This window comes from Heteronotia binoei, chromosome 2 (assembly GCF_032191835.1).
Source record: "Heteronotia binoei isolate CCM8104 ecotype False Entrance Well chromosome 2, APGP_CSIRO_Hbin_v1, whole genome shotgun sequence".
In the NCBI taxonomy this organism is placed as follows: domain Eukaryota; kingdom Metazoa; phylum Chordata; class Lepidosauria; order Squamata; family Gekkonidae; genus Heteronotia; species Heteronotia binoei.
Genome location: NC_083224.1, coordinates 52,167,545 through 52,195,410, shown reverse-complemented (window position 1 = coordinate 52,195,410; position 27,866 = coordinate 52,167,545). Strand labels below are relative to the sequence as shown.

General features: G+C 39.9%; 1 protein-coding gene across 2 annotated transcripts in view; it reads right to left on the bottom strand.

Annotated features, from left to right (window-relative positions):
* Window positions 1–776: 776 nt before the first annotated feature.
* The window catches only part of NCOA6 (nuclear receptor coactivator 6), a 33,082-nt gene continuing 5,992 nt past the window's right edge, over window positions 777–27,866 (bottom strand). The window contains exons 4-14 of one of the 2 annotated variants that reach the window (XM_060230975.1): window positions 26,500–26,622; window positions 25,617–25,745; window positions 24,132–24,947; window positions 21,806–21,952; window positions 19,580–20,699; window positions 12,658–12,779; window positions 8,636–11,614; window positions 6,886–6,939; window positions 3,818–3,854; window positions 2,655–2,803; window positions 777–1,358 (exon numbers count right to left, since the gene is read on the bottom strand). In XM_060230975.1, the coding sequence (XP_060086958.1) occupies window positions 1,312–1,358; window positions 2,655–2,803; window positions 3,818–3,854; window positions 6,886–6,939; window positions 8,636–11,614; window positions 12,658–12,779; window positions 19,580–20,699; window positions 21,806–21,952; window positions 24,132–24,947; window positions 25,617–25,745; window positions 26,500–26,622 (5,723 nt within the window). In that variant the 3' untranslated portion in view covers window positions 777–1,311. Of the gene's footprint in view, window positions 1,359–2,654; window positions 2,804–3,817; window positions 3,855–6,885; window positions 6,940–8,635; window positions 11,615–12,657; window positions 12,780–19,579; window positions 20,700–21,805; window positions 21,953–24,131; window positions 24,948–25,616; window positions 25,760–26,499; window positions 26,623–27,866 lie in introns of those variants that run through there. The other variant, XM_060230974.1, reaches the window with a different exon arrangement.

Genomic DNA, 27,866 nt, shown 5'->3' with positions numbered 1-27,866 from the left:
ACATCTATCGGGTCTCCTTTGTCCACATTTTTGTTCACCCCTTAAAGAAATGTAACAGGTTAGTAAGGCAAGATCTTCCCTTACAGAACCCATGCTGAGTCTTCCTCAATAACTCGTGTTCATCAATGTGCCTACTCATTCTGTCCTTGATAATGGTTTCTACCAACTTTCCCGGTATTGAAGTCAGTGCACTTCATAAGGTCCAAGCTTCAACTGAGCACTTCATAAGGTCCAAGCTTCAACTGTAAGGGTAGTAGATGGGTTTGGCAACTGGGCTGCTCAGTAGTTTCTGAAACCCAGGAAGCAAAGTAAGCTTCATGCATGTTAGGCATGGGTATTACTTCCCATGTGAACTAAACAGACACTGAAATTAAATTAGCCTTTGTACAAGAGAGGGCTATGAATTAAAGAATGATGGAATTAAAATAGCAGCTGAGCTAAACCCTTGCCTGCACATTTACATAGTCATCTCCTCACATACCATCCCGTGTCTCCTGGCTGTTTCCATGCTTTTCTATTTCTTTGCTCTCTCATCTTAACAGAAAAGTAACCCCAAGTGCTCCTTCCACATGGTGCCAATCCTGCGTTATCAGTGCCCCACTGTCCATTTAGTATAATGCTGGTGTGAAATAATTTCTCAGTCCTTTTAGACCTTGTGTGTGTGTGTGTGTGTGTATAAGAGAATAGGAAATAAGTATCTTCTGCTGCTCAAGGTTTGTGAATCAGTAAGCTTTTAAGGGTGTAAAGGAAAGGTGTAAAATAATGGACAATGCAGATTATAGGTCAATGACATTTATTTAGAGCATTAAGTAATCCACATTACACAAACCTTTTCATTTCATTTTGTTTCACTGGTCCTTTTCTACAACAAATACATCAAGGCTACTATATAATAAAACTATTTACATTTCCAAAATTGGGCCACATATAGCCCTTTTACTGCTATTCACATACAGTACTTGACCAACAACACAATACATTAATATCTAAAAAAGACAACCCTGTACTCTAGTTTGTCCTATGAAAATTGAAAACATACAAATAAATTTACAATTATCTTTTTTTTTACAACACGCTAAATCTAGTGTGCTAAGTGTGGATTTTACAAAACCAGAATTTAACCTGATTTTTTTTAAAAAATCATTTCCTCTTAGAAAAAAAAAGAATTTGCATTTACTGGGAACAGCATAATATTAAAATGAGCTACTGTACAGAATATTAGGGTTTTGTTTTTACTATACTGAGAAATCACAGAACTGATAAACTGATAAAATTCACACATTTACAAGCCTTGCATATTCACTCAGTAATTCACTTGGATTTTCTTCTTTTTGACTGCATAGCATTGGCATTTGTTTCTAAGAAAGAGAAAAGCAATTTCAAAAGAACATTTGTCAACCATTCAAATTGAAACATAAACATTCTCTAAAGGAGAAAATTGTCATATGTGGAAGCCAGAATAGAATTCATGTAAATAAAACTAATCTCTCGTTTTGCCTTGGTCTCCATCCTGATATTGACTATTCCAAAGTCTATACACAAAGCCCACTGGATTTTTACAACCCTAAGCTAATTGATGTGGATCTACACTGCAGCCTTATTAAAAAAATACAATACATCAGCAACAAACTGTGCCATGTGTCCTAAAGCCAAAGGATTCTAAAGGATTATCTGTTTTCTTGGGTGCCATTACTGTGGATCTAAATGCCAGCATCCTGCTGCCCTCTTGTCAGTTGTTTTAGCTTATTTACTTAGGAACATCTCTTCTCACAGCAAGATGCCCATCAGCTTGACAGACAGTATCTGAATGGGGAGCATCTTTGTTGCTAGGATCCTAGGAGACTGCTGAGGTTTCTTTTGCTAGAGGCCAAGCACTTCATAGCAAGGGTGCTGCGACTGGATTGTCTTCACTGTAATGCTGCCCAGCAGTGCTGCACTTTACTTCCTCTGATGTATGTGAATAAGATGAAAGTTAGAGAACGATAGACACCATTGGGTGAGATTATATTGTTATGATGTCACTGTCTAGAGAGGACAGACTATCTAGAACTATAGCACTTGATGAGCTGGTTCTTATCTGCACAGCCAACCTTGGTTCTATTTCTCACAGCACAGTCTTAAGTGAGTTACATCCTCTATACACACGCTGTCTGATTGCTCTATGACATTTTGGAAATAAATCATCTGCTTTTACAAAACCAGTTTTGTGATTGCAGAGAAAATCACATGTCTCTTATTTCACTCTTAAATGTTTATTTACATTCACTTTTCCAATAAAGATATTTAAGTGACTTATTTGCTTTGTGAATAAGTTTGGTATACATTTTAGAGGAGCTAAAGATGGAGAACAGAGAGGTGAAAACAAACTCATCAAATGATATGCAATACCTTGATGCTGAGCCACTTGTGGGAAGGGCGGGATACAAATCACAAATAAATGAATGAATGGATAGATAGATAGATAGATAGATAGATAGATAGATAGATAGATAGATAGATAGATAGATAGATAGATAGATAGATAGATAGATAGATAGATAGTATGTTCCTAACTCAAAGGTTTAACATCACACTAAACAGCAAATGCACTTGGTACAATCATTACAGGAAACCTACTTTTTGCTGCCAAGATTTCATTTAACTGGGTAGCCTACCTTTTGCAGAGCTGGATGCCGATGCTGGTCTGGAGGACCTCTTGCGCTGACCGTTCTCTACTGCCTCCTGCACTGCAGCAGAGTCCTCTGTTCTTGAATTTCTTCTGTTTGGAGTTTTAGACTTCTCACAAATCTCCTTTGGCTCATTTCTGCCAAAAGCAAGGCAACAATGATGTGTTTACAGAATCAACTCACACCACAACAGAACAGGATGAGACCTGTAACCATGAAACATCATATAAACACAAAGCTGCATTATCCTGAGTCAGACCACTGGTCTATTGCGGTTAATATTGTCTACTCTGATTGGCAGCTCTCCAGGATGGAGTTCATTCTCTGCCCTTAGACATGGCCCCACAACTTAGTTTTCAATATCAAGCCCAAAGTTAAAATACTGGAAGTCTATGAAAACATTAACCACCACAGACTGACTTATGAAGGTACAAGACTTATGCATATTAGACACTCACAGACTCTTTAACATGAATCTGATCCCTATTATTCATCTTTTTAGACTATTTAGCATCTAAACAAGATTTTTTTCTATAACTGAAGCAATCAATGTTATATATTGATTTGATTTCTTGTTATTTATAGTTTTTAATGCATTGTTTTAGGCTTCCAAAGGGGAAAGAAAACATTTCTCTTTTGTCACTATCTACTTTATGTTGTCAACCAAACTGAAGTTGTAGTTTAACTTAATCTATTAGTATTCTTTTTTATTAACAGATTTATAAAATCTTGTTTAAGACTGGTTATATTGTTGTTCTGGATATGTTGTATTTATATCCAGAGGAGAGTCAGTATTTATACTTCAGAGGAGAGCCATCGCTTTATTGTATTTGATTGAAAGGTATGGTTATGGGTGTTAAGTGATCAGTACACAGTTTTCACACTTGTGGCCTGTTGAGAGCAGAACGCTCTTGCTTTTAAATGATGATTCAATAAGGCAGTCATTATCAGTGGAATAATCACAGAATATGAACTTAAGTACACATGAGTCTTTGCAGGAACAAGCCCTCATTCAGCATTTCCTGTTATAGGCAAGCATGACCAAGAAAAGAGAAATTCCTTAATAAATGACCACTAAGTTATACAAACCAAAACCAAAATGAGAATTAATCTGTTCCAAAAGATTCATTCTCCATTTTAAAATTACGTACATAACACCAGTGATGACTGCACAATTTGCTTCCAAATCTGAAAGAAAAAAACAAAAAGAGAAATACTCAAATACCTAACATGCTGTTGAAATGCAAGTATAAAAGAAAAATCTATGATGACAGAAATAATTCAAGGATATCTTATCACAGCCATGTTCTTCTTATGTTCATGTTGGGAAATCTTCAAGTACACAAAAAGCTGAGCCTGGTTCCCTATGATCCTTGGTCTATGAATGAAGGCCAGTTCCCTCATTAATGAGCCCAAAGCCTTCAAATTCAATAGATCTCTGTGACCCTTCTCTTTTCCCAGCCAGAAAATAAAGCCTGGAATATAAATAGATATCAAATGAAATACAGCCCCACCAAGTTTTTAATCAAGTAGTGGTAAAACAGCTGCCCACTTCCAAGTAAGAGAAAAAAGTTTTAAACTCAAAGGAAATTAGGATGTTCCACAATTTAAAGCATATTAATTCCACACTACAATACCTGTACTGCTAGATGATGCCAGCTTTATTATGAAGCCTAGCCACAAGGATTTTTTTTTTTAGCAGGAACACACAGGAATACAATTCTGGCTGGCTTGGTGTAATTCAAATAAGTTCCTGCTGGGCTTTTTTTTACAAAAAAAGCCCTGTTGGCTACCTTACAGGGGTCAATTTGTGAAGTCAAGATCAACAGCTTACTATACCCAAGATTATCTCTGTTGTGACTCCCACCTTATGGAAAAGCCTGCCTGATGAGGTCAAGAAGGTTCCATCATTTTATCATTCTGCAAACTGTATACAGAAACGAATTGTTCAAGAGGACAGTTTGTTAAGAGGTATAGGTTTTGATGTCTATGATGAATTTTAAGTCATTTATTACATTATTTATTGTGTATATTAAACATTTCATTGCATTAAAAATTGTAATCCACCTTGCACCTCTGTAAGGAAGATGGGCAATAAATGAATAAATAAATTCTGTTCTCCAGATATTTGTCTGTAAAACAGTAATACATATACACAGCTGGCTTTGCCACAAAACTGTGCCATTTTGTTCTCTTCTATAACCATTTCAGGTCTGGCAACAACATGTTCCTATAGACCAGTGGTACAGCCCTGGGCACCCGCATGGCCCCACAGTATGCTAACATTTTCATGGCTGACTTGGAACAACACTTCCTAAACTCCCAACCACTCATACCTTTCTGATACCTGACAAACATATCTACATGCCTCCAGCTACCATCCTAAACATCAACTAGGAAAACCATGGTGTGGAGATAGGAGAAATGTAAATACACCATGATGTAACTAAATTTCAATAAATACAATATTTAACCACTATTCTCTAAAGTCCTTTAGTCTTGTGCATAAGCACTCAAGCATCAGTGAAGTCGATAAACACCCAAAGTCTTCAGAATATTGCAATAGGTGGACCATAATTCAGCAGACGGAAATTCAATTCAAACACAATAACATGCTTCAAAGGTTAAATTGCATGTTTTCAAAACACACATCTTCCTCTGGTTGTGATTTAGTCTGGAATCACTGCTCAAAAAAATATTCACATAATAAGGTTGCTTCCACAAGAATTCTTTGAAAGGGCAGCTTCTATGAGCAGGAGGCAACCTTTACTTGCTCCCCAATCTCAAACAGTTCCTCACCCACAATAATACAACATCTCATTTGAACATGGACAGTGGTACCAGAGCTTGCAATAAACTCAGGTACCAACTTTGTTGCCATATATATCCAGATAACACAATCATTGGACCTAACAATATTAACTACACCATCTGAGACTTATTCACATGCTCATTTTCTAACATTTTATATGCCATTAAATGCTAACAAAGCCCTTCAGTTCTCTACATAGGACAAACAGTTAAAACATTATGTCAAAGGATTAATGAACACAAATCTGACATCAAGAATCACAAGATTGAGAAACCTGTAGAAGAATACTTTAGTCTTCCAGGACACTCAGTGGGTGACCTCAAAGTAGCTGTTTTATTGCAAAGGAAAGGAACAGACTTGAAAGGAAAATTGCTGAGGTGCAAATTATTACAATACTCAGAACAAGGCAATCTCTAGGACATAACAGGGATATTAGTTTCTTATCTCACTGCATATGCTAACCTCATCCAGCCCTTACATACATCCTCTTTATTTTATTTATTTGGAATAACAGATTAGAATAGTAGACTGTAATGTAATGAAGAGTAGAATGTAATGTAATTTGGAATGGTAGACTGGAATATATTTCTCTGGTCTGGGGACAGGAGAGATAACTCTACACAGCCAGTCACTCCACTTCAAAGAAGATGCTACTTTAAGGTTGCCTCCATGCTTGAGATACATGAAGTGTAATAGCAGGGTCTCAGTTAATTACTCTCAGCATTCCACAATTAAGGATACAGCTGCCCATTATCCTCCAATCTGAAATATTTATTTCCTTCATTATGTTTCCCCCCCTGGAATTGAATTCAAACAAATGGTAACCATATAAACTAAGCTTGTTCTTCCTGTTTGGTCCTTGCATCTGTTAAACATCTTCATTATGTTGTATACTAATTTACTGCTCACCCTCCACCTACAAGTATGGATTGGTAATTTCCATTTCATTGTATCTGAAAAAGTGTGTGCGCAAACAAAAGCTTATACCTTGAATAAAACTTCTGTTGATCTTAAAGGTACCACTGGACTCAAACTTTGTTCTGATGCTTCAGACCAACATGGCTATCCACCTGAATTTACATACTGTGGAATAGTACAGTTCTGATAAAACCTTTAACTTCAGCCTCCCATTCTTGTTTTTAAATGATCTGCACAACGCCCCCCTCCCAAATTTCAAATTTAACTATGATAGTCATATTATCCTTTCCTTGCTCTGAACAAGGTTAAGCAATATTGTTTTTTAATTTTTCAACTATCCAGTGTTATACCGGTATAACTAAGAATGTTCATATTTTTTAATGCAGAAGTTGAAAGCTATTGTACAAACACACAAAACACAACCAAGGTTTTACATGCATATCCTCCCTCTTGTGAACTTTTCTGCTATTTGTGTAAATTAACATTTACCTGTTCTTTGAGCAGCACTCTCTGGTGGTGAAACTGGAGTCTGGGTTGAGGATGCTAAAACAAGAGATGAAGTAGCAAGGTGCTTAACTTTTCTGTCAAAGGCAGAAAACCTATAAAATCAGCTGACGTATCCAATAATAGAGAATTGTACTATTAGAGGCCAAAAGAAACAGACTGCCTTGTTTTGCATGGCAAACTATGAATGTCTGGCTTCAAGCTGGGGTATAGGACAGAAAAGGTACTGGCAGCTTTAGCTGGTGATCTCCATCTGAATGTAGACAAAGTACAAGCCTCTCTGTTGCCCTTACTGCATTTATCTGCAGTCTTTGATACAGTGGTCCATGCTATCTTGTTGTTTGGAGGCAGAAATAGTTACCTGGGGATGTGCTCTGGACTGGTTCAAATCATTTCTCAGAGACTGGACTCAAAGGGTTGCTGTTGGAGACTGGTTGTCATCAGTGCGGAACCTATTCTGTGGGTTTCCACAGGATGGAAACCTATTCCACCCCCATACCACTATTCAATCTCAATGTAAAGCCCTTGGGACAAATTATCCACAGTTTGGGGTTTTCTCTACCTCCTTATTCAAATCTCCTAGTGGAAGTGGTAAAGGGTCTTGAATCACTGCCTGTCTGCTGCAGTTAAATGGCTGAGAGAACAAACTGAAACCAAATTCTAACAAGACAGAGAAAATGTAGTTGGGAAGGTGATCTTGAAGGGCATTGTATATCCCACCTTCCATGGGGTTCAGCTGATCCTTGCTGACTAAATTAAGAACCATGGGGCTATACAGGATCCAGCATTATCGCTAGAGGAACAAGTTAATGCAGCTGCAAAAAGAACTTTCTTCCAACTCAATTTAGCATAGAAAATGGCTTCTAACTTGACTCAGCCAGTCTGGCCACTGGTAACCATGGCATGGTAACACTACATTACTATAATGTACTCTATACAGGTCTCCTCTCAAAGTCAATTTGGAGACTCAAATTGGTACATGATGCCACAGCTTGGTAATTAATGGGGGCTAGGTGGAACATAGGAGGAATGTGGCATGGTATTGCCTGATCTTGTCAACTAAGCAGGATTGGTACTTGAAGGGAGGCCCCCAATAAAGACTCTCCATAGAAAGACGTTGAATTTATACCCTGCCTTTCACTCTGAATCTCAGTCTCAGAGTGGCTTACAATCTCTTTTACCCTTCCCCCCCCAAAAAAAACAAAACAAAAACAGACACCTTGTGAGGTAGGTGGAGCTGACAGAGCTCTCACAGAAGCTGCCCTTTCAAAGACAGCTCTGCCAGAGCTATGGCTAACCCAAGGCCATTCCAGCAGCTGCAAGTGGAGGAGTGGGGAATCAAACCCGGTTCTCCCAGATAAGAGTCCGTGCACTTAACCACTACATCAAACAACAACTTTCCCCTCTTTTTTCATATTTATTTATTTCAATTAATATTTATCTACTTTAAGACCAATGATTTGTAATACAATAGTTTTGTCTATCATAAGGTGGGCAGTATCTCCATTCATCACATTGAGCTTGATTACTGTCAAAAATTCATCCTGGAAATTCTGAAGCCTTAAAATATAACTCCCCCAATAAACCCACTTTTCCATAACAGAAAAACACTAAAACATCAGGGACACTGAAAATATATGCAACACCTAACTTGCCTGCCAAAATCTCAACTTGGTCTACACATTTTGGGTTTCCAGCTGACAAAAGAGGGGCTGTATACAATTAGAACACATACCTATGTTTTGTGATAATTCCAGGTGTGTTTCTGCTCTCTCATCATTCAATCCAATTCCAACCTGCTCTGCAGGCAAAGTACCAGGATTACCATTAGTGCTTGGAACCGTCGATATGACATTAGAGATCACTGGAGTGCTTACTACGGAGAGCACGTTTGTAGAAGGAACACTGCCAGATAAGCTAAGAGATACTGAGGCAGAAACAGTAGCAGCAGTACCAACATTCAAATGGCCAATCCCAGAGGAACTTTGTTTCAAAAGAACAGGTCCTACAGGGTTACCTTCCAGTTCTACAGGCAACTGCTCCACTTCCAGACTGTTAGGAATTGGAACATCTATTTCCTGGCCTTCCATTTCTCCCTCCACACCATATTGTTCCTCCCCTTTCTCAAAGCCATCCGTGACTTTCTTACATGCTTTTGTTAGCAAAAATTGACCAATTCTGTCCACTTTTCCCTTTCCCTTAGTAGATGAAACTGGACTTCGTCTATTGATAGAAGATCCAGGGCTATGTGCACGAGGAGGAGAAACCACAGCTCCAGACTGTGTAGCTGCAACAGAGCATGAGTCAGCAGGGGCACAAGTTTGAGAACTAATCTCCTCTGGGTTGAAATCTTTGACTTGTTGAATAGGAGGATGCAAAGAAGTATTTGAAGGAATGGTTGATGGAGAAGAGGGAAGCTGAACAGGAGTTGCTAGTGAATTAATAACCAATGACCGGCTTGTTGCCATGCTTGAGATAGGGGTATTAGATGATGCAGTAGGTGGTGTGGGCCCAGATGAGAACTTTATATTCTGGGATAAATGCAAAGGACCAACAACTGCAACAGACTGTGGCATTAAATTAGAATTAGAAGTCATCGGGGTTGCAGGAATTGTACTTGGCTGAGACCCTTTCATAACCTGAATTATTGAGGATGAATTTATAAAAACGGGAGTAATGAACTGAGGTCGAGCATTAGACTGAACAGTTGTCTGTCCTTCAGAAGCCATTACTTTATTACCCACATTAGGCATGGTAACAACTGTAGACATTAATGTAGGTTGTAAATGAGAAGGCAATGCTGCTGATGAATTAGAAGATGAAGTGATAGGGTTGGAAGTTACAAATACAGTTATCTGATTGGGTGGGAGTGATGTAGAAATAGAAGCAGAGCTAACAGGCCTCTGAATTACTGGGGGAATATTCTGAGAAACATTTGAGTTTATGTCTCCTACATCTTGTTGCATTTGAGTTGAACAGGTTTCAGTGCTTGGGGGTAAGGTCAAGGAACAAGCAGGATCTTTGGTAGAAGAGGGATCCTGCTGAGGAGGAGGAGGAATAGCAGTAATTTTTTTAAATTCCTCTGCACAAGTCACTGTCGGAGGCACTTCAAGGCCAGGGAGACCTGGAGGCTTAATGGTAACATTAGGAGCTCCAGAATGGTCAAGAAGTTGACTTAAGGATGTTGGTGCCTCACGCATAGATGGAAAGAGAATAGTCTTGTTTTCTTCCAGGCTGGGAAGCTTGTTGGCTTCTACAGAAGACATCTCTCTTTTCTGTTGCTCTTCATGGAGTAGAATTTTGATTTCTTGGCCTGGAACACCTTTCAGCTCAATGCTACGTTGATCTTTGTTCATTTGGGCCCCTTGCGTACTTGGACATGGGCTGTCTTGAGGGCCACTGAAGCTCTCTTTGTTGTTATCCTCAGGAATACCAGTCATAACAGATACGGGTATTGCAGGGTTCTGAACAGTCAGCATTCCATTATTTGGAAAACTTCCAGGCATGGGCATTTGCAAAGGAGAAGGGCCGACCATTATACTTCTCTGTAAATCCATGTTATGCATGAGTGCTGAATTCTGCTGAGATGTCAAAGCTAATTTGGTTGCTTTTGAATTTTGCCTTCCAGGGCTTGGTGTGGTTTTCCTACTTGACCCAGGACTGGACCTTCTGCTGTTGCTTGGACTGGCACGCTTTGCTCCTCCAGTATTGGTTTGCTTTCCTGAATTAATAGCCATTGGATCCAACTTGTGTGTTTGTGGGGAGACAAAATTTGACTGATTGTTCATGGAGAGATTTGAGGGTGCTTGCCCAATGGCCTTCAAAGTGGTTGGATTAAGACCCTGCTGATCAAACCCCCTATTAAGGTTAGGCCTAGGAGGCAAAGGAATATTAATCTGAGGAGGAAAGAGACCTGCAATAGAAGCATTGAGCCTCTCTGGGGATAAACTTATTTCTGATGGCTCTGTGCTTGGGGGGCGATTATTGGGAGTCTGAGGATAGTACGGTCTTGGACTAGCCCTGTTTGGTGTTTTGGGTCTTGATGTTTGTGATGTAGTGGCAACATTTTGAAAATGATGTTGGTGAGGACCAGGAAGAGAATTAGGCTGTTGTTGAGGACTGGCACCTTGGGGAGCTGACAAAGGAGAAGGTCCAGGTTTTGGCCCTGCCATCATTAATTGATTTTGCGAAACCACTAAATGGGATGCAATATTATTCTGGGTCCCTGATGCTGGAGGGGCTTCAGACCCATTTCCTTCTGCAATAGAGGGTACTGATGGAACTTCTCCCAATGGAGAACTAGTAGAGTTCTGTGCATTATCTTGATAAACTATCTTTCGTGCAGTGTTAACCAGTGAAGGATTGTTTGGCATAGGAAGTCTTTGCTTGTCAGGAGATGGAGGCACTGCACCAGGACCTTGCAGACTAACCATAACTGACATGTTGCCCCCTGGCTGCATTGGCATTCTTTGAGTCTCTACGTTCAGAGGGCCCCTAGGTTGATGGACACCTTGAGGAATAGGAAGTCTGGCAGATTTAGGGTCCTGTTGCATCATAAGCATCATCATCATCTGTTGTTGCTGCTGTTGCTGCTGAGACTGGGTCTGCTGAGGTGTTGGTGTAGGTTGCTGCTGTTGCTGCTGCTGCCCATGTTGCAAAAGTTGAGGTGGTATTTGCTGAAGGGATCTTTGTTCCATCGATTGTGATGGGTAGCCTACGGGCAGATAGAAGATGAACATTCATTTATCAGAAATATGGAATTAGTCAGTATAACCCAGCTCCTTAGCAGAGGACTGACAGGTAAACAATGTATTACCTATTTAAAAAGATAAATTAGTGGGAAGCATTATTACAGCTGTAATTACTGAACATATAAAATAACAAGTCTTCCTAAGAATCACCATGGGCTTCTGCAGTGCAGGGGTTTTTTTGCATTCTTTGCATGTGATTCCAAGCATGTAGATAAGACATTATACACACTAGGGCTTCCAAAAATGTACTTATAAAAAGTGCTACCTTAGGCAGTTAAACTCCTCTAAGCCTATTAACTTAAATGAACTGAGAAGGGTGTAACTCTACTTAGGGTGGCTCTGTAAAAATCCTTAAGTAAACTTATCAGTCATTAGAAGAAGATGAGTAATGGACTGGCAACAGGAAGTAAGGGATTGGATTACATGCACAATTTTTACAAAGGAAAGAATTAAGTCCAGGGTCTCCAAGTTACTTTATTGGGACCAGTAATTATCTGGGAAAAAGTCAACTCAAATTCACAGATGCCAAATTATTCAAGGATTCAAGGATATCCCAAGCAGAAAGAGAAACATGCCAAGGAACTCTTCATATTGTTTGAACAGCCAACAAAATGAAATGTGGCGCCTATCTTTAGAATTTTGGCATTTCGCTATATAGGCTAAATCATGTTGTAGAATTTGAAGGTATGCTGCAGTTCACTATGGAATATTCTGCAACCAGTAAGATATGTAAACAATTTTTAAAATCCTGTTTACATATGCTTGAAAACTGGGACCAACTGAAGCTCCCTGAAGTTTATTTACATGACAGAAAAAGATGTTATTGGGTACATATGCAGGAATCTTTGGAAGCATGTGACGTATGAAAAAGCCGCTTTGGAGCTGGCTAGAGATGACATGAAAAAATCGCATTTAGAATAATCTAAATCATCATTTCTGAGGCACAGTAAATAACACTATTGCATTTACTGAGTACATTAAAACCATCATAAAATATGCTGATCACCTGGTGGTCTGTTTGCAAAGTCCGCAAGTTTATGTCCAGTGTTATCCATATTTATACCTTGTTCTCCTGGCACCGATGGCTGATCTGCCTCTTCCAGACCAGCCGGGCGTGAATCTGAGGCACTAAAGACAGAAATATGTTTGACTATTGCAAATATAATTATTTTTTAAAAAGTGACTGAATTTAAATGCAAAAAAGTGTATGACATGTTATGCATTCTTTGTGCCACACTATCATCAGATGTTTATTACACAAAAATGTTTCTCCAACCCTTGACCAGAGAGTGATCATACTGTTCACTGACAGAACATTGGTCCATCCAACATACAAAGATTTTGTTGTAGACCTTTAAAAATTTTATTATGGTAAGAAGCAAACATGGCTGACTATTCTCCTTCCAGGATAACCCCGCTCAAGATTCATTTATTTAAGAATGTGCTGCCCCATTATAGCTGTTCTACTGTGAACCAGTCCAAGACAACTATAATGTTGTTTAATTCCTTGGGTTAATAATTATGTATCAGTTGAAAAGGATGAGAGATTGTGAAACCCATGAGGCAAGATAATCTACTAAACTGTTGTAAGCAGACCTCAACAAATTAATGAAAGCACTCTATCATGCAATAGGCAAGCAGTAAATCTTCGGTTATCAAAACTAAATGAGATTTCACACAGGATCACAATACAGAGACCAGCAAAAGACCCATCTAGCTCAGTTGTCAGAAGTGTAAGCAGTTTTTCACTGGTTCAGAAATAGGTCTTCTACCGAGGAGATACTAAATGCTGAACCTTGCATCTTATACATGCCAAATGCATGCTCTGACTGTGTGCTTTGGAGGTTATGCAGCGTTTCTTCAAAAAGATACTAAGGTATGCATTTTTTACAGCAGCCTTACTCAAGTTAAGCAGGCATAGGTCTGGTCAGCACCTGGATGGGAAACCTGTTGGGAATCTGCTGCACACTGCCTTGAGCTCCATGATGCAATGCAGGATACTAAATAAATACTGAAGGTGGATGCAAGATCAAAAGATTTTCCAGGTTAAGTGTTTTAAAAGATCGAAGAAAACTGCTTTATTGAAGAATAAATTCAGGAGCTCTAACATTATAAGTAAAAATTGGCACATCCTGTACTGCTTTCTATATTCATGCACCCCTGGCAGTTAATGGAAGGTACAAGAATCGCTGCCTCTGCTTTTGATTGGTTCTCAGCCTACCATTAGAACTTAACACAAACAGTTTGAGCCATGGGTACTATGAACTATGTCAAAAGAAGAATGTTTTATATCAAATGCCATAAAGACAATTGTTCAGATACATAAAACATCTCTTAATGCCCTATCAACTATATAAAGTGGGATATTAACTACAGTTAAGACATAATTCAAATGTTCCAAAGCCCGGAAGTGCAAAACTGGGTAGCTACTATGTTAAGATTTTAAAAATATTCCAAGTGTGTTTTTTTTACTCAAGGAAAATTGCTTTGGAGGTTTTTTCCCGTTGGTTGTTTTGATTTATAATCTGTAAATTACCAGTTTAAAAGGCTGACTATATATTATTTAAACAAATATAAATAAAAGGATCGCATAACCTAAAAAAATGTGCTGCATCATGGATTAATCAATGCAACAAATCCCTACAGGCCATTTTCTATAAACCATGCTTATTGGAAATCACCCCTTAAGCTTTGGACTCAATTAAATAAAATTATGATTTAAAAGATAAGATTCTAGAAGATTAACCTTGTTAGTCTGCTACAGCAAAGATTACAAAGAAGCTGATAGCACACTGAAAACAGGAGAATGACAGAGACATTTACTGCTATATGGTTTTTTATCCAATATTGTGACCTAAAGTTACTTCATCATGCCTCAGGCAAAATTAGCTCCTGCTTATGAAATCAGCTACAATCAAATTAGAAAACTTTAAAGTGCTAGTTGATTCACTGTCTGATTTCAGATTTTCTACACAAATCAATTGCAAATACTCTTGCCTCAATTTTATCTACCTTAACTCTCATATTTTCATGTTCCACATGGTCATTAGGCAGGTGGCAGCTGTAAAGTGAGTGAGTTTTCCTTGCTGTTTCATATCATTTCACAAAATTAAGGCTACTATGCTGGGAATTAAAGGGCTGAATTGCTGAACTTAAATCTTTTTACTTTTTTCCCATTTAAATTGCCCTAAACTTTATGCTTCAGTTGAATGGAGGTTCCATCATTGCATTTGCAGTGTCAGATAATAATGACTTGCAAAATATAGATAAGGGCTCTCAAGCTATTTCATAGTTCAAAGAGCACTCCAGTATTGTGCTCTTTTTGTTCTTTCCCTGTTTGTTGATTACTATCTCATTCATGGCTTTGCAGTTGCATAGTTATACATGATGCCTCATTCCCTCTTCAATGTGCTGTACTTGACACTCTGAGGCAACCTTAGGAGTGTTTGTTTCTAAAAAGAAATTACTAATGTGTATACACAGCTGTGAATCCCTATACATTGAACTTTGTTGTGCAGTAAGATTTTTTTGTAAGAGTGGGGGAGGGGAGTTGGATGGAAACGATTGTAGCTAAACAAAATATCTGACCCTCATGGAACTGCGAAGTAAAGTGTTTAGGAAGATCCAAGTGAGTAGCTGTACCTCTTCAGACTTCTTTGAGCCAAAATTATGAAAATGAATAAAGGGCAAAGCATTTTCTCAAAGGACTATTGGACTAGGGTAAGGTAAGCCTAGTATCTTATGGTGGCATTAACTTTTGTGTGAAAGAAATCCAAAACAATAGGGGAAAGGAGAATAACTGATTATTCATTGTATTGAGATCTCATAACAAACCTGTGCTTGTCCATGCCAGGCACAAACACAGCTCACTCTTGTGCTCCATCTGCCCCAAATCTCAGTGAGGAAGGCGGACCGTAAATAAAGTAGATAAAATAAAACAGATGCAGAGCACAACTGAAGGCTCCCTCACTGAGAATGACTTCAGTCTCAAATCTGCTGTGATGCCTGAGTCTCAACAAACTAGAATTCTCAGTTTAATCTTGTATTGCACCTAATGCACCAGAGGAGGAGTTAGGAGAGAAACATGAACATATGAAGCTGCTTTATACCGAATCAGACCCTCAAAGTTAGTATTGTCTACCCAGAGTGGCAGCGGCTCAAGCTGAAGTTTTTCACACCTATTTGCCTGGACCCTTTTTAGTTGGAGATGCCAGGGATTGAACCTGGGACCTTCTGCTTACCAAGCAGATGCTCTAACACTGAGCCACTGTCCCTCCCCAAGATGTTGGATATGAAGTAAATGGCAATTTCTAGTGATTTTCCCTTCCTTCTGCAGACCCGCCCCCCCCATGCCTTTCCTCACAGTCCCTTATCCCCCAAGAGCAGAATTTTGTGGAGATCAGTAGCCTGCAGTAGGAAAGAAGCAAGAACGTTCCTTTTCCACTGACAGAAAATTTAGTCAGGATTGGACCTAGTGTTTGTGCCTGTAATGAACAAACTAAAGTGTGACGTCTGAATTTTGCCACTAGCTGCAAAAGTTACTTTCCCAATAGTTGCTGCTAAAATCTGTTGGTGCACACACCTGCATTCCAAGAGCCAAACTACACAGTATGTTTCTTCACTTGTTTTCCCATGTTCCTCACAGCCACAGCTGAGGAGAACTGGTACTTTAAGAAGAAAGGAGAGCCCAAACAGGATCAGAATGGAGCCTCAGTGGGAAGAAGGGCTCCTGACTCTGCCCCAGCAGTTTTTTCACACAAAACCCCCTTGGGAGGGTAGTTATTTCAACAGTGTTGCTGCTTCACTTCCATGTGGAGCAGCAAAAACAACACTCCCTAATGCGGCTTTTTTTAAAACTGTTTTTTTTGGGGGGGGGACAGGAGATCCCCTGAAACACTGTTTCAAAACATTTTGGGCTTTTGTTCTTTTTTCTTTTTTTGAAGCAGTTCCCCACAGTTGCTGTGTGGCTGTGGGGAACAGAGGAAAACAAATCAAGAAGCATATCATGTCGTTTGGCTCCCAGTCATCTATTATCACACATTAGAACATGGTAGTTGGTACATTTCTCCCTTTACTCTTCTACTTCTTCCATAGTAACTCTCAGTCCCTTCCCTTTATTTTCATTTTACCATTCTCACCTGATTTAGCTATTCTTGTTGTAGCTAAACAAAACATTGATCCCTTAGGAAAAACTCGGGGCAAAGATCAGAGGCCATACACTGAAATTGTTTTTGTATTAAAGTTAAAACTTGTAATCATTACGATGTGTTGTAGAATTCCAGTGAAACCAATCAAAATAGATCTGTACCATCCCCTGTTCAAGTGTGAATGGGTACAAAAAGTTTCATAAACCTGGGGTTTTAAGAAAACCAGCATAAATGTTCTTCTTTTCTGCTTCATCTGAACAATTTCATTCCTTGCCACCACCCTCATTGAAAAAAGGGACCAGAGTAACCAATACACTGAATGTAACACAAAAAAGTATGCATTTGTCTTATATTTGCTAACTTGCAAAAATTCCTATTTTAGCAAAAGCCTTAAATCTTTAAGTAAGATTTTTTATGTCAATTTTTCAGCACAAATAACAGATGACGAGAACTTTAAACACAACATTCCAGATCAACGCTTCTAGGTCATGTCTTGATGTTAGTACCTCAAGGAGCAAGGGGCTCTTAGTGGTCAGATTTTCATGAATATGACATTATGAGAAAATAGTCAAAGTTACTTATCAGATGTAGTTGAAATTCACCCCCATGTTCTGTTGTAAAAAGTGCAGTTTTGCACAATTATATTTGCTTTATTTTTATACAGCTCCAGATGTACACATACTTGCACTTCTGCATCACATTCAGAATATTGGTTGCTCTTTTATGGCCCTCTCTTTACTTTGTTTCTGAGGCCCCTTTTCTACCCTTTCATATTTTCTACCATCACACAATTTTAAGACTTGCTCAAACCCTTCTTGCATTCAGAACAAACTCTGAAAATTAAAATTTGTTTAAACTTATGACATCTTCCCTCCTTGCCCAGTATTCTGGGGTCAGTTTCAGATTGTCTTCTCCCTCTCAGTTACTATACCCAAAAATTGTTGAACAGATCCAAGATTGAAATGCAACACGAGAATGGGTGTAGGGTGTGAAATAGTCTGTTTTCCACGGATGTTTCAAATTCATTTAGGTGTGAATATAAACTGGTGGTAAGAGAAACCATTCTCCATGAATGTATATTTTTATGCTTTTATGCATTTCCACCACCAACTTTAGCACAAGCAGAAATTTTGTGCTGAATCCAACCCACTATCACCAATACCTGTTTGCACAGAGATCAGAGATATAAACTAAAAGATGGTTCAACAGATACACATATGGAACCAAGCACTGTCCCACTATGTTGAAAAAGACTAAGTCTAGTCTAATTATTGTCAAAAGCTCTTAAAATTTCATATTGACTTGCAGACTCAGGGCCAATTTAAACATAATGCTGGTGAGACAAAATAACTTACCACCAGGCACTTGACAAGCATTTCACTGAAATTGCTGTCAAACATGCAAAGCACTTAAGCATGCTTAAATCAGCCCACCAGAAAAATATTAATCTGCACCAACTCTCTCTAGCTTACTAACTAAGCACACATGGCTGTTCTGCATGGGAAACACTCTAAGTTACAGAAGAAGCCATGCAGGCATAAAGTTGCATGGCTGGGTTACTTTGCCTTGCCAGAATCACATTTAAATTAGCTCTTAAAGACCACTTTAAATACTGATACATGGAACCACCTTCACTATGGAAAAAGCCACTTGACTATTGTAAAACAATTTATGAACACAGATAACCTTGCTTATGCTCACCCTTAGGCCTTACTCCATGTAGAAAGTGGTCAGGTCTACTAAATATCTGAACTAACCCATTACATGGCATGAAAACACTACATTTCAGTCTCATGATTTGTAGGAACTGCTTTTCATATTAAACTTGAGAGACTGCAATTTATTAACCAAGACTGAAGACCATGTCTAACATTCTGCAAAATACAGGGAACAATGTAAGTATACAAACTATATGTGATAGTTTTATTATCTGTGAAAATCAAGGCAAGGAAAAGCATGCTGGCTCTGACCTACAGTGCCAGGGCAAAAGAGAAGTTTCTCCTGCCATTGTTCCTATAGTCATCACCAAGCAGACAGAGGAACTCCATACATCCAATGCTGCCCTTTCAGTCACTGACACTACAACTTTCATAAACTAGATTTTTTTTCTCCCCAGGCAAAGAAGAAGTGGGAATCACATATTACACAGAAGCATGTTTGCTTCCTGACAAAAATAGCATGAAGGACATAGCAAATGAAGTAAAAAGGAGAGCTGGAACCCATATGTGCACTCAGAAAGGTGACAGAAGGGCCAGAAGTAAATGATGCTTTCAGTGACTGATTTTATATTGTAGGAGGCACTGTGGTAGCAGCCATCAGCTCATCCAAAGCACACCTAATCTCATTCCTATGATCCTTCATTTATACAATGAAATGCTCACCAGAGGGGATGCATATTAAGAGGGGAGAAATCTACAAGTACTCTTTAGTCATTCATTTTGGCTAACAGGCCAAATGAAAGCTATATCTTCTATGCCCTTTTTCTTTTGCTGCTTTCATGAACTGCTTCTACACCACCTCCATGAACAGGCTTTTCTCCTGGTAAGTGACAGCTCTTGGAATTCTAGCTTAACAACTAACACATATACACATAATGAAGTAATTTTACCAACACAACTTCTTTAATTTATTTGCATAGGCTGTAGGCTCCAATGGCAAAACTGCCATTGTGCTGTAATTTAGAGGCTCTAGAAAAAATAATCATATGCAAAGCTATGAGCAATTTCACATATGACAAATAGTGTTCACTAGTGTAGGAAACAAAAGTGTTTTTAAACCTACTTAATTTGTTCTACTTGCTGATTATTTTTCTTCTTCCTTGGAGGTTTTTTCTTCTTGGGTTTATTGACATTTTGATTATTCGGTTTGTTGCTTACACCAAAATGTCCTGCAGATATATCACTTTGTAGCAAGTTTACCAACAGTGGGCTTGTTAGTGTGACATCTTTGTTGACAGGAAAGCTAGGATTCTGCCCACAGGAAATCTGATTTCCATTTTGTGATCCACCAAAAGGAGCACTAAAAGACATTCCATGTCCAGCAAAATGGCCCCCTGACGTATTGCTGTTTCCCTGCATCCCTTGCAAGTGGGGTGGCACCATGTTTCCTTGCTGCATGGAAACATCAGGTAGCATTTGTGTCAAGTTTACATCACTGCCTGTTGTAGTGGTAGTATCACCCAGTTGCTGAGACATGTGAGGGTTAGGGCCTGTGGGCCTCAGAACTTGTCCTTGAATCCCCATAACCTGAGAAGGATTGCCATTCCCAGGGCCTGGCTGTGTCATCATCTGCCCTGTGAATTGCACCATGTTTCCTTGCATATTGGGAGTTGGTCCTCTCATTATTTGAGCTGGCCCCGTCATGACATTAGATTGGCTTTGAGCATTAAAGGGTTGTTTATTTCCTTGCATCTGATTGGTCATCATCTGCTCCATCATAGAATTCTGGGGCAGCAGCACCTGGCCTTGGGGTCCCATCATCTGATTGTGTGCAGCCATCATTTGCTGTCCTTGCTGGGGAATCATCTGTTTGGGTGGGGTCATCCTTTGTTGCACTGGACCAAGATTTTGATTTTGAGGCGCTACCATCATCTGGCCCTGTGGCATGAGCTGAGCACGAGAAAGTATCATCTGGTTTTGTGGATTTAGAGATCCCTGAGGCTGAATGTTCACCATCTGTCCTTGGGAGGACACTACTTGTTGGTGAATCCCCATGAGCTGCGATTGTGGTCCTTGTGGAGGTTGTCCTTGCATGTTGCCCAAGTTTACTTGCGGAACGCCACTGGAGCCTATCTGCTGGTTGTTCATATTTCCATGAAGTCCCATTAAATTGGTCTGCATCATATTCGGTGGGCCATGTTGAACTTGCATCTGACTTTGAGAAGAACCATTTCCTTGACCACCTTGAAAATGCATAGCATTCAAGTTACAATAATGTTATTAACTGAATTGCAGTCAACATGTAAATTAACTTTCAAAAATCAGCTTATTGAATAGTCACAATACCAGAACAACTGGGTGCAATACTTATGAAAACATTCACAGCATAAGGATTGAAATAGCCATCATTTCTAATATCTAGAAATGCCAAATACACATGATCATAATGTGCAAATCTGAGATGTAACAGACTAGTGTACAGACATAAAAAACTACAACTGCCATTTAGAAAGGAAAAGTATTTACAATCTTAATTAAAGTTCTGAAAATAGTTCTTGGACAATAATAATTATAATTAATAATTATCTCATGGCATTGTGTGTAGTATAGCCAGGAGATCTTGTCTGACAGCCTACAGTTCTAGCTCGTAGGTGGCAAGCTAGACATTATTTTGGGCTGAGAAAACTCTGAAAGAGCTGTGACTGTCACCCAGCCAGCTTCATGTGGAAGAGTGTGGAATCAAACCTGGTTCTCCAGATTAGAGTCCATCACTCTTAACCACTACATCACGCTGGCTCTTGGACAAACTATCCTGTATATAAAGAAGGGGAAATCACACTGATGATAACCTCTTTCTTCTCATCAGAAGTACAGCACTTCACATGGCCACATTTTAGTTAAAAGGAGAGTTTGTTGGAAGTCCACAAATGGAAGCAATGACAATTTCTGAAAAGTAGCACATAATTTCATCCCCCTTCCTCTCAAACAAGTCAACTGCTGAGATGAAAGAGTCTATGAGTTGGATGCAGCCAGGTTTTCCCCTGTTAAAAAAATAAGTAGTGGCCTTTGACTAGCAAAAGGCTATACTGGGGATCATGAGACCTGCATGAACAAATGACATGAGGGATGGGGTGGTGTTAAGAAGAACTGGGTGAGATTGAACAAAGATGCTGGCAGGATACAAACCTTATTTAACACAGCAGTTTGCTTGTCCTAAACACACACATTTACAGCTCTAATTCAACATTTATAATGTACCAATCATTTACAAATACTGAATCTTCTTTCTTATCTCTTCCCTAATTTACAGTGGCTAAATAAGTAATTCATCAGAATAAAATCAACAGACCTGTATGTTGTACACTTTGACTTGTTTGCAATTGAGATGTTCCACTATTTGCAGGTGTTCCTGGTGCTGTAGAAGACACCGGACTTTGCATGAAGTTCTGGTTTGTCTGTCCTGCAGGAAAGCCAGGTGGGAGTCGCTTGGGCATTCCTGGACAGAAAATGACTTTGTCCATTAGAAGCAGTTTCCATAAATACAGTTTTGGAATATAAACTAAGAGGAAAGCTAAGAGAAGGGCATTGAAATCAGAAGGCAAGTTACACAAGGAAAGATTGAGTAGATATAGCTTAGCCTTACATGCTGCAGATTAATAGGGTACACTCCCTCCTTTTAATTCTTTCCTTTATCTTCTTTCACATTCCTTCCATCTTAGTTTTCACCCTTCTTTCTCTCTTAGCCCTCAATTCCATGCTACATTCCCAACTGGCATTCTAGGTGAGTTAAAAGCCATGGGAGCACTGAGAAGATGCAATGATGGTGTTGGGATTGATGGGAAAAGCCAAGTTCCAGCTACTTCCCACAAAGTCTGGGCACTAACAGCTGTTTAAACTTAGGCAGGACATGAGAGGCAGGGCAGGAAGGGTTGCATCAGTGCTTAGTTCTTGTGGCCCTTTCTTACACACCCAGGGAAATGCTGATTGCCACTCTGGGGTCAGGAAGCAATTTTCTCCTGACCAATTTGGCCAGGGATCCTGAAGGATTTTTTTGTCATCTTCTGGGCATGGGTCTTCTGGGTCACCAGGGGTGTGATGGGGAGGTAGCTGTAAAATTCCTGCACGAAAGGGGTTGAACTAGATGACAATGGAGGTCCATTCTAACTATGATTCTAAAGGGTAATAACATCGCAGCTTGACTCAGTTTGCTTGAATCCATTTCACCAACAGCAGAACCTTCACCACTAGCAAAAGGAAGGGGGGAAGAACACTTGGAAGAGATGGCAATGAGAAGCAGGGAGCAAAGAGGATACAGATGTCCCTAGTCTCAGCAATGGAAATCCACTCCTTCCTCCTAGTACTTGCAACATCCAGAATACCTTGTAGCACACCTTGGCAAATTTTCTTTGGCTATAGGAACCAGCACTCATTTTTCAGTCTTCAGAATTTCAGGTTTTAATGACCAGATTTTCTAATTACTGCTACCACAAACCTACTCCTATAACTTCTTCATTTTTCATTATTATGTTAAAGCTATTACAAAAGTGTTCTAGTATATCAGCAAATATGGTGGTAACCTTGATTGTCTTCACCATGATGAAATGCTAGCCCTAGCTTAACTTCTTCCCAATTTTTCATAATTCCATTATTGCTTTAAAGATCTCAATTTAATTGATATTGGAGCCAGTATAGAAAGCCACTGGCTAGAGAATGAATTCATCCTTCGTCTGTTGCTGAGAGAGGCTACAATAAAATGACTGCTTAAAATACTAAACATCACAATGAAACCTCTAGATCAGGGGTCCTCAAACTACGGCCCGCGGGCCAGATGCGGCCCGCTGAGGACGTTTATGCGGCCCGCCGGGTTATGGCAAAATCAGACCGGAAGTGACGTTCGACCTAAACTCGGGTTAGCAACGCACACTTCTGGCACTGGCCTGAGGCGGCAGAGATAGAGTGTGAGGTGATACCGAGGTGAGGTGAGTTCCCAGGCCGGGGTGTGTGGTGTGGGGAAGGGAGAGAGATGCAGAAGACGGAGAACTGACGGCCCACGGCCTTGTACAGTAACGGCAGTCCGGCCCTCCAACAGTCTGAGGGACAGTGAACTGGCCCCCTATTTAAAAAGTTTGAGGACCCCTGCTCTAGATACTGTGGTGACCTGGGATTGGTCAAGCCCTGCTTTCTACTTCTCTCACTCACACACACCGAATAAAATCCCAGTACTGACTTCAACTGGATTCCCTTATCAGAACCCCTAATTCTCGCATTACAACTTATTTCAGTTGGATAACTATAATTCAACTGAGGCAAATGCACAAGTTTTCCAGACCAAAACTAAAACTTAATTTTAAAAATATGTATGGATGGAGAACTAGGTTTATCCTGCCCTCCTCCCATGGCTGCCATGTGAATATGGCATCCTTTACCCTCTTACTATTCCAAAGATGTCAGGTGACAAGACTCTCTTCTAGCACTTTGATTATACAGGAATAGCATAACATATAAGCTGTACATCTTGTCCCAAAAAGTCTACATATAGATTATTCCACAGTGTAATGCTTCATGAAATCAGCACTGAATTCACATTAAGTTACGTTATTAGCTCAGTGGATGTGGAATAACTCATTGGTTTGTTAGACTACGCCAATACATATTTTAGTTAAAGAATGACTTACCTCCTAACCCAGGATGTAAACCCTGTGGACCCTGGTTTTGCTGTTGCATGACCATGAAGTTAGGAGGTACAGTTCCCTGCTGTACCATAGGATTACGGCCAGGAGAATTTACAGGCTGCTGAAACCCTTGAGGGAGGGCATTGTTCTGGGGAGGCCTTGGTCCCATTTGCTGCTGTGCTTGGTTAACTGTTGGGGAGGATGCAGGAGATCCCTGCTGAAAGGAGGAAGGAGAAGAGGCAGGAGACTTGTTGGTCAGGTGGGGTTGCTGTAGTGGTGTAGGGACCCGTGAGGGTCCTCCCTGAAGGTTCTTCATCTGAGGAGCCGTGAATTGGCCAGAGTTGCTCATCTGAGGAAAGTTTGTATGTGCCTGAGAAGCTTGCTGGCTTCCAAAAGGGTATGGAGGTGGCGGGTGGGAGGGTGTTTGTATTGTTGCTAAAGACGGTCTTGCTTGGAGTTGCTGCTGCATTTGTCCAGGCAAGGGGGCCTTTTTCCATCCCTGGTTAACTGTAAGTGTGCCCATTGTTCCTTGGGATGGAGTGGGTTGAACTGTTCCAGAAGGCACCTGGTTCCAAGTAGGAGGAACTGGAACCTGACCTGGGGTTGTAAATGAAGGGCGAATACCCTGTTGTGGTTGCTGGTGTTGCTGAGGGGGGCGTGGCTGCAGTTGTTGCTGTGGCTGCATCTGTTGGAAGGTGGCGGGGCCTATTTGCCGGTTAACAGGAACTGACTGTGCAGAATGGAGCTGAGGCATTACAGATCCGGGCGGATGGTTCTGCTGCTGGATAGTTAGCCCTGATAACAGCGGGTCTACAGTATCTATTAAAAGAAAATGCAGAAATAATTATTAAATATTGAAAGAAAATGCAGAAATAATTATAGCTGCAGGTGGTCTAAGTACAGCTTACAACAGGAAAAAAATCCCTACCGCTTTTGATGGGAAACAGCATATTCACTCATAACATTCTTCAAGAGATCTTCACCAACTTCACATTAGGAAAGAGATGAACACCTCCAAAACTACAAACATTACATTACATTACTGCCAATGACTGCTGTTAGGTATAGTAACGATATATTTGAACTCTGCACATAAGTGTCCTAAGTGGCACCTCTTCCATTTCACGTCTTTTGGCGCTACTATTTATATTGCCTTTTCTATACATTCATTTATATTTATAGCTGAGTGTTGAGGATAACACTTCATTTATCTGATGAATCTTCCTTTAAACCATATTTGCTTATTCCACGGTAAATTAAAGTATCATTACATATTTTATCAATTAATGTGGAATCTGCCAGAAAATTAGGATATTCCCAAAACTGGAGGCTATTTTTATTCCAAAAGGCAGTAGCAGTCATTAGAGATTATATTCCCAGATTACTATGTACAAGCCAAGGGAGAAATCCTCCCCCCACAAAGATTTCCAACTCCACACATATTTATACAAACTGAAGACAACTGTAGCCTCATTTATGTTTCACTACCTGACTGAGAGGCTGGCCGAGGTGTCCTGGGCTGCAGCTCAGTGTTAGCTGTACTTGTCATCATAGATGAAGACACATTTCCACTCTGCTGCATCATGACAGCTGCAGGATTATTTATCCTTATTAACCCTAGAAATGTAATAATATTTTCACTGTCTAAAGGATGCAGTTGGTCATACTTCAGTACCAGAGCACAACACTGAAATTCAGAAATTCTAAGCTATGCACTGGATCTGGGGCAAAAACATATGTGGACTTGAAGGAGAAAGAATGACTGAAGAAACATATTAGTTCTTGGGTTTGCTGGATCGTCTGGCTAGAAACATTTTTACAATATTCAGGTACCTGGAGGAAATCAATATCCTGAAAGAGTTTTTCAGAGGGAGTAATCATTCCTGGTGGAAAGGTACCAGCCATTCTTACTAACCGAATAATCCCTTAACACCCCCTTTATATAACTCCCCCCCATCAAAAAAATCCTTGCAGCAGAGAACTGCAGTAGAAATAACAGATCCAATATGACTTTACCAATAACAACGGTACAAAATATGAGGCTCTTGGGACCCACTTTTCTAGAATGCCCTGAATACAAAGGCGTTAGATAGTGTCCCCTGGCCCTCTGTCTTTCCTTTCACTCTTGTTGCAGGCAAAAAGAATTAATTTATCATATCCCACAGGCTCCTGAGGCACCTTCCAGCTATAACCACTAAAACTATCAAACAATAAAACTCACAAAAACAAACAGCCATGCTCTCACTCATCTCTCTCAAAAGACAGACTTATCACAAGGAAACTCAATGGAAAGGCAGACTTTAAAGTGTTCAGAAACATTAGTAACAAATTTCCCAGAGTATCACAGCTACATTTTTTAAATGGCACTTGCCTTGGCTACTTTGCATGGGAAATCCTGTCTCGATTCGTACAGAGCTGCCTGGCCCAACAGGTCCATTAATCCTCACCTCTTGTCCTCTGTTTTGAGCTAATGCTAAATTGATAGCACCTTCACCTGAGAACAAGTGTCAAAATGAGAAGCAAAACAAGTGGTTTAGTGTAACTGGCATATTTTTTTAAAATATATTTTTGTTGATATTAATTGAACTATTAGGGCACTATAAAGCTTGTACACTCCTCAGTCCCCTGTGAAATACCATCTGAGAGCATAAAATTATTTTTAAATGGACTTTATGCAATCCATCAGATTGTTACGGGCACAGAACCTGATATGCAGTCAGTGCATCCCTACCAGCAAATGCTTCTCCATTCATTTTAATGGAAGCAATCTGTGGGTGAATTTGCTCCTTCGGCAGACATCAAGTGTACATGAATTTCTGAAGTAGGGCACTTCTTTTTTTCAAAATAATGCTTCATCACATGAACCAGTAGAAATAATCAGCAGGTAAAATTTAAGCAATAGTTTTGACATGCCAGTCCTGGGACTCTGGCAGCCTCTAAGAAGAAAATTCACAGGCCTAGGCTTAATGCTGCACTTGATAATTTCCATCTTCATCTTTAATCATGCTGTTTTGAACTGTTTACTGGCTTGGATCCCAGAGAGGATTTTTTAAAGGGTAGAATACAATTTTCATTAATTTCTCCTCCCACTGCAGCCATCAAACACCTTGAAGCTATTTCTGAGAGTCCCCTGCCTCTGAGGAACACTATTAGGAGGAGGGGATTTCATGCTGCAGCAGGAAAGGGGAGCCAAGAAAGTCAAGTTCCACGGAAATCTGTTCTGTCAATGGAAATCTTCCACGGAATTGGCTATCATGGAGCATATCTCGCTACCTTCTCTTGGTGACTACTAACAATGCTGAGTAGGGACACAGGATACTCACTGGTTAAGTTCAGATGCTGTGCCAAACCCACGGTCTGGCACTATGTGAATGTGCCGTCATGCTCTTTCCTCATTCCTCGCAAGAGTCTATGAAGGCCAGTATTGTCTAACCTAAGGGACAGCAGCTATCCAGGATCTCAAACAAAAGTCATAAGAACATAAGAGAAGCCATGTTGGATCAGGCCAGTGGCCCATCCAGTCCAACACTCTGTATCACACAGTGGCCAATACACACACACTGTGGCTAATAGCCACTAATGGACCTCTGCTCCATATTTTTATCCAATCCCCTCTTGAAGCTGGCTATGCTTGTAGCCGCCACCACCTCCTGTGGCAGTGAATTCCACATGTTAATCACCCTTTGGGTGAAGAAGTACTTCCTTTTATCCGTTTTAACCTGACCGCTCAGCAATTTC